Below are 14,707 nucleotides of genomic sequence, written 5' to 3'. Positions count from 1 at the left end.
GTAATTAGTTAGATTACTAAATTACTTGATTTATAACGCCGTTAGTAACGCCGTTATACTTAAACGGCGTTAGTCCCAACACTGGTTTTTTGTATTATTTTTTTTGGATCTGCCAGACCTCCTACATGCTGTCCTGCCCTCAAAGAAGTGGACGTCTTGTTTCTTCTGGTGTGTTCTGTCAGCGATCATGATGTGTTTGTGGTGAATAATCCATGCTGGGGTGTTTGTGCAGCACCCAGAGACGGACACGTTCCCCACCGTCAGACAGCCGGATTTGTCCACAGCTCCCCGTGGGGTCAGCCGTCACAGCCGCACCTCAACTCGCCACAGGTGTGTCGCCCGGACTGAGAGTGATGGAAAAAGAGGCGGAGGGAAAGTGAATTTGAAGAAGCGCATCGGTATCTGGTTTCAGTGCAGTTACATGACCCGGGCTGCTTTGTCCCGCAAGCGCTGACTGATGGCCTGAATGGGCTCCTTTGAAGCAAGCTCCAGTTTTAATTAAGAGGGTTTGCCTCTCTTGGGCCGCTGATCTGTGAAAGCCACTGGGATAAATATTGAATGGGGTTCACCCACTGGTTACTGCGCCCGGGGGATAAACAGGTGCTTCAGAGGGCAGGTATTTGCCAGCTCCTCTGCCTTCACAGTGTGGTCATATCAGGAGGAGGGGTGTTGGGTGTCACGTCTTCCACGGTATTGGCTATTGAAGCCCAGCCTTATTGGAATGACGTTCATCCCTTCCAAAGCTGTGGAATGAGGAGCAAATTGGCGTCCTGTGAGAGGCGCCAGTGATACCCAAGTGATCTGCTGCAGGCAGTCCCTCAGTGCTCGCATCGCACACTGGCCTCCTGGAGTGTGAGATTTTCATCTCTTAGGTGTTGGCGGGAGTAAAGGAACAGAGGCATAGCTGTGAATATTCAGAGGTGTTGGGTAACACAGCTGACCTCTGTTCTGTCGGTTCAGATAAGCTGCAGCCAGCACTCTTACACTTGGCAGCGCTGGCCTGCCGAGGAAACTGTACTCTAGCAGGTGTACCTGCAGAAACCCAGCTGAAAGTGCAGCTTTCCCTTTGTTGGACTGCAGTAAACATCTGCTTTCTGTCACACTGGTAGAACAGTGAGTCGGGCTCTACGTCACAGCCCAACAAGCCACATTGTCCCAGTGTTTGGTGACGGAGCTCTTTGCTGTGTGGCTAGCAGAGCGGATGTCTTGTGAGGCCTTTTTGCGACTTCTCTGCATTCTTTGGTGGGGTGTCTGCTCCGGCTGCGGGGCCAGCCTTCAGACCTCGTTGTCTTGGCATCTCGTGAAGCAGCCGGGTAAAAGGATACTCTTGTGTCAGCTGTTTCCTGCTGCAGCTTATGACAAGGGCCTCTATTCATCAGCATGCCCTTCTACACTCTGCTTGCCTCCCCCCACCTGCCAATGAATAAGTAATTATTGGCCATCTTGGGGCAGGATATTTGGATGGCTCTATTTAATGTGGCAGCAGCAGGTAAGGTGATCGGGCCCCAGGCCCAGGCTGTGGAGCGTAACTGTTCCAGAGGAGAAAGGTAACTTGAACTGGTGTTGGGGCCCTGCAGCACCTCTGTTTATTTTTCACATGGTCTCAGAGCTCGTTATCCCTCTTAACTCTGAGAGGCAGCTCTCTAAGGGCCCTCTCTGGCCTACACTTCACCACACAGTGTAATATTTGATGGGTAAACATGCTTGGAAAATCTGAGCTGCTGGGTAACTGGAGCTCCTCGTCTGTCATCAGAAGTGCTACCTTCTGATCCTCACGATAAGTGGCAATGCATGACATCACATACCATTCGTACCTTTGTGGAGTCATTCAGGTACTTTGCAGAGGACTCACTGTAAGCCAGACTAGTGTTTCAGAAAAAGCAAAAAAAAACTGTAGAAAATGATACAGTGTTGTGATTCAGACGTGCACAGGTTTTCCTCTCGTGAATCAATTTCAACTATTTTCTTTCAAAAGAAAAATATTTCTAAAGAAAAATAGTTGAAATACTTTGAAACTTTTGGTGTTCAGACAGTGTTTAATGAGCTCCTTTGGAGGAGGATTGACAGCAAATATCCAACTTAAGGAACATTTTAGTTATTAATTCTAGCTGAATTGGGTCTCATGAGCCTTTGGGTTGATTAGTGTTTTAGTCAAACCGTATAAAAAAAAAAGTAAGTTGAGTGACTGCTTTGTTGTAAAACCTTTGAAAGTTTGGTCTTAGTGCTACAGATGCTATTCTTCTTCACAATAACCCGATCTGGTTAGTGGTTGCTAGCAGAGCTCTCGTCTTTGAAAGGAAGTACGAGCGGATCAGCCTCTGTCGGATCTGCTCTGATCCTGCAGTTTTGCCACTTTGGCTGTGCATTGTATTTCTAGCTGTGTCCATTTAGGATGAGAAACCATAGAAAGTTTAATCTGTCATTCAACCCTTTAACGGAGCTCCAGTGTTTATGTTCTTAAATTTACTGTAATTTTTTGATTGTTTACACCATCAATGTAATTCCAGTAGATTTTGAAGGAGAAAAGCGGCTCAAAACATTCCAAGCCAGAAATACTTCAATAATTAAGTAAAAATCATGTAACAAAATAATCTAAAACATGTTTTGTTTAAAACAATTGAGTAACACAAAAGTAGAAGGAGGCCTCTGTATTAATCCTCGCTTTTTGCACAACTAAAGGCGAGGAGCCCTCTGTCTGTGAGAGCTTGTATATTAGAATGTACTAGACTATAAACAACTAAAAGAGCCTTAACCAACTCTGAAACACACAAGTAAAGAAAAGATTTTCTTATATTTATCTTGGAGTTGTTATTGATTGGTAGTTGGTTGGATTTTGTCCTTGCCTTGTTTGGCTCCAGTAGCTGAGAGGTTGTAGTGGCAGTAGGTGCTGTGTGTGATGCTAAATGTCCTAATATTTTTCTCTCTCATGTTTACTCCAGTGTATTGTGATGCTGAACTACATGTACCCTTAACTTTTGGGTCCTTTTTTTTATTCACCTTTGAAAATAATGCCCAAAGAGAAAATGTCATTGGTTTGTGATGCAGCTCCACCAGGATGAACTGCTGGAGCAATGCTGTCCTTCTGCAATATCTGCCTATGTGGTTTTTAATTGCAAAAGTCTATTCAGACACATCTTGGGAGAGACCACTTCTAAGTTTCTCCTCTTTTTTTCCAACTATGCAAACGTTTCTCTCTTTCACAAACCAGCTCTTGTTTTTGAATTCCAACCATTGGCCTGAACCAACATCTCACTTTGGAGCCATTGGAGTACCCTCATGAAAGTGATGAGAAACCTCAATAGTTTGACACTTTTCTTCCCCTGTTCATAATGAAAAACAAAGGCAGTTACTTGTAAGCGGATTATGAGTATTTTCAGAGGAAAACAGCTTCCTACTGAAACATGTTCTACCTTGTTTGACTGTGGTCGGGCTGGACCTTGAATAAATGGATCTTCGTAATATCGTTTCTACACAGTAGTACCAAGCCAGACTGCTCCCTTAGATCTGCAGTTCTTAGCTCTTTGTTCAGTTTTGTTGTTAAGGGTCATATGGGGGGGTGGGGGCGTGGGGTTAAGTGGGTAAGGGAGGGGTGTTCATGTCCTGTTTTCTACGTGTCTGACAGTCTGGGGCCTTAGAGCCCAGAGATCATTACTCTCTAACTCATGACAGAACATCAAATAAAAACTCCAAGTATTGGTGTGCAACAATTGTCACATCGTTCCTAAAGCAGGTTTTACTTTATTTTTCTTCACTCATCTATCTGTCCTCTGTAAGCATTTTTATGAAATTACTTTATAAAATGTTGCCATCATTTTAGTGTTTTTCTTTTCTTGAATATATTTTACTTTATGGAAGTTTTTCTGCATATATTACAGTTTGCAGCACCACTTTTAATATTATTTGATAAGGTATTACAAAATAAAGGATTCATAGTTTTGCCTAAAATACATATCTAAGGGGATACCACAGCTGAAACTTATCAGCATCTCCAGCTTCTACTTTATCTGAGATCAGGGAGAAAAGATTTCACCACACCACTGAACAGCCAATTAAGAGGCAGCTAGACTTTCACAGCCACCACAAAGGCGTCCTATCAGCTTTCTGAGCCAGAAAAGGTCATCTGGTGCAGAGTGACAGGACACTTTATGTAAGATACAAGTCTTTATTCCTCTCCATGTTCTGTTCAAAGGAGTGTTCCTGCCAGTCTGTCAGAAAGCCTTTTCAGACAATATATGCTAGTGTTGGGATAGCAGCAACATAATGCACTGCAAAGCCTAACAGACTATTAAAAATACAACAATAAAGGTGAAACTTAGCCTCTTATTTGCATGTTGCAGGAAACATTGTGTTTAATTGAATTATTCAAAACTGTGAAACATTTAAAATCCAGAGCCACCAAAAACACCAAATACAATGTTTGAATGTAAGTGTCTTTATAAAAAGCTAGACAGCTTTGACTCCTGTGTGATGCTTAGTGAATTCAGGTGAAACACTGGCTGTGGTATTACCATTGTTCATAACCAAAGCTATTTCAAGTAGAAAATATGGATGAAGCCTTCATGTGAGGAGCATACTTTACTTTCTGGTGTAGTTTGAACAGGCTGTCTGAAGGAACAAACTGACTTTTCCTGCTAATTTTCATCAATCAGAGACTTGGGTCTGAAATCAAGGAATCATTGAGTAATGATAACCAGTCCTAAAGTGACGCAGGCATGTGCTATATCCTAACAGACATAGATCAACCCTCTTTACCAAGAACTGCTTTGAAACCACACTCAAGACCTCCTGCCAAAAGTGACTCCCACCACTTTCTGCTATCCCGGAGTGGACAAAGGGGCAGACAGAACTGGTTTACAGTTGTAGAAAGCTAGACTTCTCATCTTTGTTTTACCCTCTGATCCCAGCCTGTCACCGCAGATGGTTGCCCTTACTCAGTGGATCTTTGGAGGTTCCCTGATATTCATCCATTCGTAGGGAGCCATTCTTCTCCTGAACAGCTCAATTGTATTTCACCAAAAACTTTGAAAGTATTCTGTTGAGCTATTATAGGTTAAAAAACACAGATAAGAAGATAGTTTAGCTTTATCAGAACTAACTGGAGTATAACAATCTTAAACATCTGATTTCCCATTAAACAAAGTCAGTGTAGTCTGGTCTAAGTTCAGTCAAATCTAATAGAGTTGTCGGATGTTTAGTCCTTCACAATTGAGTATGATCAGCAAGGACTGGAGATTAATGTAAAAAATGTCACTTGTTGAGCATAAAACATGTTGAACCAAACATAGAGCCTTGTAGTACACCACGACTGATTGATTCTTAGGGAAGGCCTATTGTTTATTTGAAAAACTGAACTCTATTAGATACATGGCTTAGACTGTACTAATGCAGTGCATGACTTTTTGCATGAGCCAGGTATTATCCTTGCATGCATTTGCACCAATAGACTTTATTAGGACAAATGAGAGCAGACATCGTCCTTTTTTTCTGAGGCCACAAGGACATCATCTGTGCTGAGAAGAGCTCTAAACCTGCCTAGTTTTTTAATTTTATTATTATTGATGACTTTACACTTCTTACTGCATTTGCTGCATTGACATGATCCTATGAATGTCTTGTTTTGAAGGGAAGTCATGCAAAGCTCTGTCAAAAGTTATAAATTATTTCATATTTATTTAAAAAAGCCTCTCACTCTTTGGGTCTATATGTTTAATCTGTGCCAAAAAACACACAATAGTTTATTTAAATGTATAATGTCAGTAGCAAAAACATAAATATAAATCGGTGTCTTATTTTTGTAAAGGGTGAGTGAAGGCAAGGCAAGACAAGTTCATTTGTATAGCACATTTCATGTACAGAGACAATTCAAAGTGCTTTACATAAAGCAGTCTGAGTGAAGACTTTGTGGCTGTTATTGGGTTTTGGTTGGTGAGAAATCGACCCGAATGGCTCTTTAAGTGTTGAAAGTTGCAGACCCCTGATCTAAATCTTCAGATGCCTGCATGTTTCTGAAACATTACTTTATCATCACCTTTACAAACGTGAAGCCTTTCTCATAGAAATGTCCAGGTTTTTATGTGGAAATAGACCATGTTACCTGGGGGGTGTTTTTGAAACCATTGCATTAGACTGTTTCCATATTAAAACATGATGGACAGATGAGCGCATTTACAACCGTTTTACAGACTTGTGGTTTTAACCTGCTCATGTTCGCACTATGGCATTTTGATGTACACAGACTTCTAGCCTCAAAGTATGAAAAGGAAACTTGTTGATGCGCCAAATGAAAGAGCTAAGAGTCAAGTGCAGCACACAGAAAAGTAAAACCCTCTTCATGTGTTTATTCCCCTTCAGGTCTCTGAACCCTGCTCCTGCTGCCCCTGCGCTTCAACCAAAGACGCCGCCAAAAAACAGGACAAAGATAACAGAAAGAGGATTCCCAAGATCTTCTTTGGCACTCGCACGCACAAACAGATAACTCAGATCGCACACGAGCTGAAGCGCACTGTGTACTCCAGCGTGCACATGACCATTCTATCCAGCAGAGACCACACCTGTGTCAACCCTGAAGTGGTACCACACTTCAACCGGAATGAGCGCTGCAAAGATCTTCTGGAGGCCAAAAATGTGAGGATGGACAACACAAACACTCTGGCGATTTGAGGGGAATTCCTGCAACAACCCACCTGAGATCACATTTACAAAGACAGACATTTTTATAAAATGCTTTTAAGTGACAATCATTCAAATACACAATCTGAGAAAATCTAGCATGACAGATTTGTGTTTAAAATGTTGAGGTTTGTCAGGTGTTCGTTTGGTGTAGACTGTCTCATGCTGTATAGCCTCAGAGAAGCAATTATGGCCACAAAAGCCTTTGACGCTCTAGAATGTTGAGAACCATTCAGCGCCTTTTCCCTGGAGATATGAGACGTTTGTCGTCCTATATACTGTCCAAAAGTTGAGGCGCCTACTGTAATGAGGACAATTATGCTGTCATTGGAGGTGTTTGCCTTCCATGGAAATAGTTCTTGCTTTGTTAAGAAACGGTTGGCCGAGGAGTAACCCCTCTGTAGGAGGTGTCACCGCTGCTGTGCTTCATGACCTCCAGTGTCTAGTTACCATGCATTCAGAAACATTGTTCAGAGAATATTGTCATCAGTCAAAACACCTGCCTGCCAGCGTGACTTTCCTGAAGGAGGGGAAGGGGAGTTGAAGGCTGTTAAAGCGCCTGTCATTCAGCCGACAGGCCTCCCTGTCAGTGAGGGGTTCTGTTTATCGTCAGGAGAAGGAGAGTGATTCTTTCAGAGATCATTAGTGAAGTTGTAACTGAGTCCACCCGTGTACTGTATTTGTGGGGGTGTTGCCTTATAAGCTGTTAAATGTATAGAGATCAGGGTGGGGTTTTTAAAGGCGTAGCTGGGCTGACAGTAATTGGGGCTGTAAATGAGACTGTGTGAGGAAATGTTAGAGACTGCATTTGCTTGAACACTTGAAACATCAGAGAACCTCTTTGAACGTTTCAGATGGAGACGAGGATAAAGGAACTATTACAAACAGGAGTGCACTCCAGGACCTCTGCAGATTCAAACAGAAGATTTGGTATTTTTGTGTACACAAAAGTACAGTATAGTTCTGAAATGAGAGATCATCTATTAAAGTGCTCAAACTTACCAAATTTTCCGGATTACAATTTGCAGTTTTTTTCATAGTTTAGCCAGGGGTGTGACTTATACTCGGGAGTGACTTATACTTGGGAAAATACGGTAACCCCTTTGTTTGAATAAATGAGGACGGGCCTCTCCCCTGCACCAATGTTCTAGTCACAGATACATGAAGGATGAGAAGAGCCTCTGAGGTCAGCAGCACATTCTACAAGAAAATAACTTACAGCAGAAAATTACACCAAAGCACATGTTGAACATGTTTATTAGTCTTTGCTTGTAGAATTTGTTTTTATGCGTTTGGTTTCCAAATTCTTTAGTTTACAGTTTCTGACATTAAACTCAGACTCTATAGAAGCTGTTAATGTCAAAAGAATCTAATCTGAACAGTTGGTTGTTCTTTTTTATCACATTTGTTTATTGGTTTATTTCTCAAAGACGGTGCACATTAAAAGGATAACTGCAATGAGCCAGAATTAGCGTAGAGGCTATTTTTCTCATCTGTAGTCACTGGACTGATGTTCAAAATCTCAACCTAGAACATTAAATCAACAATAAAAAGCACCATAAAAATACACTAAACTACAGAGGTAAAACAATCAGAGTAGATACAAACATCAATAATATGCACACATTATGAATCAATAAAATTGATACAAAAGTGTGATAAAAGTGTGATCTTTTAATTAGGCTTTACATTGAAAAAGAAAAAAAGATTACTCTTTGTATTTTGACAAGTTTGCAAGATCTGTTGTATAGAAACTAAAATGTGCTCATTGTTTTCATTCCTGTTTTTCTATCCTATTATTACTTTGCTCCTCGAAGAGCAAATCACATCTGTGAGGGTCAGAATTCTAGTTGACGGTGTTCAAATACGAGTGATTGATTTGAAAAATCATGCAATGTGATTCCTAGATTTTTTAGATGTCTCTCACAGTGCACCTAATATAAAAATCTCTGACCCCTCCATGATTTCTAAGTGAGAGAACTTGCAAAGTCACAGGATGTTCAAACACTTATCTGCCTCACTGTGTATTGTTCCACAGCTGTCTCATGTTAGATTGCTCATACAACAGTCACCATCATGTCTGTTTTTGAGGATTGTTTGGGTTGATGCTGAAGTGCAATGAAATCGACAGCAGTTTTTTGTTTGCAGGTTTAATATTGACAGAATACAACTTTGTGTCAGTAGTTGTAGAAGGCCGTCTAATGTGTTTTTTGTAACAGGGAAAATCCTGCCGGTACTACCACGGTGTTCAGAAGATGCGTGACCACCACACACTACAGATAGTCCACGGGCTCCATGAGGCCTGGGATGTTGAAGAGCTGGTTACTGTCGCCAGACGTCTCCGATCGTGTTCCTACTACGCTGCTCGTGAACTCATGCAGGGAGCGTCCATCATTTTTTGCCCGTACAACTACCTGCTGGATCCAATGATCAGAGAGAGTGTGAGTAGAGTTTGAAAGTGTGGAAAATGTGGTTCAACAAGACAGACGGATGACCGGTCAAATCAAAACAACTAACAACAAATGTGTCACTCAGCATTGTATTCCTTCACAAAGTGACAAAGTAAAAAAAAAAAGAAATTATAAACCTTTTTTTTTTTTTTAAACAAATTCTTGGTTGCAGCTGTAATCTCATTTGGACAAGCTTAATTTATTGGGGACCTCTTTGTTTATAGGAAAACAGATTTCAGTATTAATCAGGTTCATGTGTGAGTTTGATCACCTTTGCAGCAAAAACTCTTGTTAACCAGTTTCTATAATTGCTGATCTGGATGGTTTGCAGGCATCTCTATGTTCATGAAGATACTTTAGGCCTGAGTAATCTTTCCTCTATCCTCCTGAAAAATGACTTAATCACGAGAAAGTCTGAATTCACTGATAGCTCTTGAAAATCCTGCTAGATTCCAGTAGTCCTCTATCAAACCATTGAAACAGAAACAGTCGACACAAGGCTTTGCTTGAATCTGTTTGGAGACCAAACTGAAGTCTCAGCATATTTTTGTCCAGTCCAGATGGAGATTTTTTCCTAGAGATTGTTTTTATAGATTCATCTGCACATCATGACTTCTTCTTTTTCCATTACCTGCTTTTCTTCTCATCCCCAAACTGGTTTGTTGTTTTCAACTCCAAATCCCATCTGTTTTTTTAAGAGTTCTTTTAAAAACAAGTGTCTGATGTTTGTTTTCATTTCTCATTTTCTTTTTGACATCTTTCTTTGGTTTCTCTTTGATATGTTCCTCGGTTGACCTAAACCTGCAGCCCCAGATCCACATGTGTCTCTTTTATCTCTCCATGGTGGCCCCTTGACCAAACATTAAATAAGTCATGGAGACTGCTGATCCAGACATGTCGACCATCAGAGTCAGCAGCCCCTGATAATGGCTGCTTAACCAAAACCATCTAAAGAAAACAAATAAACAAAGCCTGAAAACTAAGACTACCAAGATCCAACCCCAAACTAAAATAACAAAACCCAGCAGTGTAAGACTGCTGAGGACAAAGAGGGGACAAAGAACAACAAAAAGAAAAGAAAAATTAAATAGCATTTTTTCTAAGCAAGGTTAGTTAATTAGCATTGATTGAATGTATTTTAGTTACATTTATAAATTGATGTCTGAGGTGCCCATAGATGATGAACTATGAAGGTTTTTGCATCCTGTTGACCTGAAGACGTCTTGTTTGTTCAACTCTACCTCCAGAATGAACAGATTTTATATGCAGGGCAAAACTTTGTTAAAAAGTTTGATCTTTTATGAGTTAAAAGCGCATATTATCTTATGCTGCACAACATTTGTTACTAGCTGCTCAGAGCTGCACTGAGATGATCCTGTTTGGCACAGAGAATCTTTTATTTTGAAAATAAGTAAAAAAGAAAATCCCATAATGAGAGATGCTCAATTCTTTTTGCATATTTGCTTTTATTTGTGGCAAAAAGATAGACATAATTCATATTTATTATTAAAAAAACGGAAGATCATGAATGCAAATCCAAATTTCTTAAAGGCTAAAGAATGACTATGCAGCTCCTTCTAGATTTTGATCAGTACAAATCGAGCCCGAATGGCCCTTTTACTGTTAAAGGTTGCCGACCTTGACCTAGAAGTTTTCCTGTTACTGGATTATTTTGCCCCATGGTTCACATTTTACAATCAACTCACTCCTTTGAGTTTTTGATAGAGCTGCATCATTTGTTTAGCTGTTTTTGAACTGAGTTGTGCAGTTTTTTATTTAGAAATACTTCTTATTTATCATAGGTATCTCTTGTACTGTCATTAAAACAGAGAGAACATCACGCTGGATTCACAGGTTTTCTCATGTGTAGACAGGAGGAATTAACAGGTTATTTTCTCTTTCCTTTAACTCTGTATTTTCACTAGATGGAAATAGACCTGGCAGGACAGATTTTGGTCCTGGATGAAGCCCACAACATTGAGGATTGTGCAAGGGAAAGTGCCAGCTTCAGTCTGGACCAGAGCAGTCTGAAGATGTGCAGAGAAGAGGTGGACAGCATGGTCAACAACAACATTAGACGCTCCCAACACGAGCCTCTCAGGGACTTCTGCTATACTCTCTTCAAGTCAGGCATTGAGTGAATCATTTCGGCTATGCTCATTATTTCATTATTCAAAAGTTGACTTTTATTTCCTACTGTGTTGCAGCTGGATCCAGGAGTGCCAGGTCCTGCTGTCTGAGCGTGGATATGAAAGTGCCAGTAAAGTCTGGAGTGGAACAGACATGCTGGGCATCTTTTATGGTCTGGGCATCACAGCTGACACCTTCAGGATTCTTAAGGTACCTAAAGTAACTTCTTTCCTCGCCATCTGGTTTGAAGCTTTTTGTCCACGGCATTGATGCTCTTCCACCATTTTCTTTGTCACAGCAAAATTTTGCAGCAGTTTTGGAAAAGGAGGAGCGTGCGGGCTTGGTTAATGGAAAGGAGGACATGGTGCAGGTTCCAACCATCAGCTCAACTACGTCCACTGTCCTGAAAAACCTCTTCATGGTGCTCGACTTCCTGTACAGGGACAACTGCCGGTCAGAGACGAATGTCTGCTCTCTTCATGTCACAGCAGTTTCTCACAGCACAATCTCTGACAAATGCTCTGCATGCCTGCAGGTTTGCTGAAGATTACAAAGTAGCTCTTCAGAGGAGCTATGCATGGACCAATCAGGTCCCGCCTGATGTCCCCGATGCCCAGGGCTTTTTGGTTCGGCCCCGACCACGACACAGGCAGAATGCCAGAGTCAAGACTGAGGTCCTGACGCTGAGCTTCTGGTGCCTGAACCCCGCAGTGGTGAGATACTCTGAATGCAAGGCTCAGCTGTCCTCCACTGTTGGTTTGCTGAGACATGTCGTCCTGACTATGTTTGAACTTCTCAGGCTTTCTCTGACCTGAGCGGCTCAGTGCACAGCATCGTGTTGACATCAGGAACGCTGTCACCCATGAGCTCCTTCTCCTCTGAACTGGGGGTGAAATTTTCCATCCAGCTTGAAGCCAACCATGTCATCAACAAATCCCAGGTTCATCACATCAAAATATGATTGATTTGATAAAGAAGAGCAATTAGATTTTAATTTCTTAAATATATTTATGAAAACTTGTAAAATAATGACTACTAAGACTCATGTTATAGGCTTCTACTTTTTGTTTTTTTTTGGTAGTTCCACTTTTGTCCTCCGGGTGTCCTTGTCTAACCATGAAACTGCTGAAACATTCAGACTTGAACATTGGATCTGATAATCCAGTTTCTGTATCTTATGTTCTGGTAAAGCTTGAAATCCAACTCCAACTATATTTTTATTTGTTGTAAAAGCACTCTCAGTCTTTTAATTATGATTATGCACTTTCTATCCAAAATCAAAAAACCCTGTGTCATTTTCTAGGACATAGTTTCTGCTGTGGTGTAACAGATCACAAAACTCACCATTCGGATTGTGTCATGGCTTTAGGGTCACAGTTCGGATCATTTTTCAGATCAGTAAAAAAAAATAACAATAGGAAAAATCAAGAAGATAGAAACCTCAATTTACTTTTTAAAAAAGCTTCAAGACATATATATATATATATATAAAACATGTATAAAATACTTCAAAGCATAAATATACACTTACACATCTTTGAACTTTGAACACATACAAAAATGTAAAAACATGTAATTAAGAAATTAAGAAAAGAATGCTTAATATGCAGTTTTTTCCCTTCCCACCCCCCACTCTCCAGTGTTCAAAAATATTTTTTTAATGGAAAAGTTCAAATTGAACTTTCATTATTTTTGGTATTGATTGTATTGTTAAAACTAACTGTGGGAGCATAAATAAATATTTCAAATAATTATTTTCTGTGATACATATGCAGGTGAGGCACTGCCTTGCCCACTTTTCCTGGTGATTTTTGATCCTTTTGGCTTGCCGTACTGCCTTCCCCTGACGGCACATCCGTGCAGCGGCTGCAGGATAGCTGCTGCTCCTCAGACACGGAGATGTGCACCAATGCTTTTTTTCATCTCTTCAAAAATAAATCAAGTGGATCTCTCAGTATCCACATCACCCATGACGAGTTCTAGAAAAGTTTTTGACGGAAGCTCCTCCCACACGCGGCAGGAGCTTCAGGTTTTGGGTAATCGTCAAGAAGCAACTTTGACGCATGACAGCATGACAACAAAGACAGCATAATGTGCATGAATTTGACGGCGATTGCATCCAGTGTGGACAGAATTAATTTTTAATAATGTGCACGTGAGGTACGCAGCGGCGGCGGGGGAGGAGGGGAGGGGTGATCCGTGGTACACATGTGGGCCAAACCGTGGCTAGTGATCCATATGGATTGCAGATTATCCGTGATCCGTTACACCCCTAGTTTCTGCAGAGCGGCAGGAGTTCATTAGTTCATTTTCCTCTGAGTTGTGAGCGGGCATGTTGGTGCAGAAGTAAACCTCAGCTGATTTCCCATCATCCATGTGTTTACACTCCTGCTAGCTTACTGCCCCTCACAACCCCAAGCTAACATTAGCTGTGCAGCTGAAATGGAGCTATCCAGCTTAGATCCAGATTCCAGCTTAAATGAGGAAAACAAAGACGTTCATGGATCTATTTGTCTGCAGTGGATGAATCAGAATGAAATGGAGCAGGAAGACTTTGGCTCGCCCACAAACCTGAGTGTTTTCAAACTGCAGGTTTTAACTCCTCCTGATTCATTAAGATTTGAATTAAGAAATACTCAGAAACACAGTGTTAAATTATTTTATATATGTCCCCTGTCATGAGAAACAAGAACGTGTTAAAAACACCATTTTCATTGGAGTGGGTCTTTAAGGCTATTTGAAAGGCGTTGTAGTTGGGGAAATGTGTTTAAAAAATGTAACCTTTATGCCAAGACTGAAAGTTTTTTTTTTCTCTTATTTTCACTTTGACTTTTTTAGGTTTGGGTTGGAACGGTTGGTGCTGGACCCCAAGGAAAGAAACTGCGTGCTACTTTTCAGCACACTGAAACATATGCGTTCCAGGATGAGGTGGGTGACCTGCTGCTCCACGTCTGCAAGGTCATGACCAAAGGGGTGCTCTGCTTTCTGCCTTCATACAAGGTTAGTGCTCCACCAAGACAAACTGGAAAATAAGAATACACGAGCTGCCATGTTCAGAGTGGTAAAAGATTGTGTGCGACCCTAAAGCCTGGAACTCTTGACTGTTTAGCTTCCACAAAAAAACAGAAAAGGGGAGGTTCGAAGTATTTACATGGTAAACCTGTGATTCAGTGAACAGTAACCATGGGAATGTTTTTTCAAAAGGTTTGGAAAAAGTCATTTTGTTTTAAAAACTGTTGAAATGTCACATACATCATTGCAGTCTAGAAAAGTAAAACCACATTTGGTGTTGAGTAAATGATTCAGAAAACAGCATAATACAAGATAAAGTAACACGACATCCAAAAATAAATATTGAATTGTCTCTTCGTTTAGACCAGGGGTCTCAAACTCAAATCAGCCGGGGGCCACTACAGGCGGCGTCTAGTTGAGGCCGGGCCGCATCAGGATTTTCTCAA

At 40.9% G+C, this 14,707-nt stretch overlaps 1 protein-coding gene across 1 annotated transcript in view; it reads left to right on the top strand.

Moving 5' to 3' along the window:
- Nucleotides 1-14,707, top strand: part of brip1 (BRCA1 interacting protein C-terminal helicase 1) — a gene marked incomplete at its 5' end in the record, with an annotated part of 129,498 nt that overhangs the window by 6,248 nt on the left and 108,543 nt on the right. Inside the window, 8 exon segments of the mRNA XM_024258134.2 lie at nt 6,352-6,624; nt 8,889-9,110; nt 11,045-11,244; nt 11,327-11,459; nt 11,548-11,702; nt 11,785-11,962; nt 12,049-12,189; nt 14,088-14,249. Coding sequence (XP_024113902.1) covers nt 6,352-6,624; nt 8,889-9,110; nt 11,045-11,244; nt 11,327-11,459; nt 11,548-11,702; nt 11,785-11,962; nt 12,049-12,189; nt 14,088-14,249 — 1,464 coding nt within the window.

This window comes from Oryzias melastigma, linkage group LG13 (assembly GCF_002922805.2).
Source record: "Oryzias melastigma strain HK-1 linkage group LG13, ASM292280v2, whole genome shotgun sequence".
Classification (NCBI taxonomy): domain Eukaryota; kingdom Metazoa; phylum Chordata; class Actinopteri; order Beloniformes; family Adrianichthyidae; genus Oryzias; species Oryzias melastigma.
The sequence above is the reverse complement of the archived record's forward strand: the minus strand, read 5'-3'. Positions and strand labels throughout refer to the sequence as shown.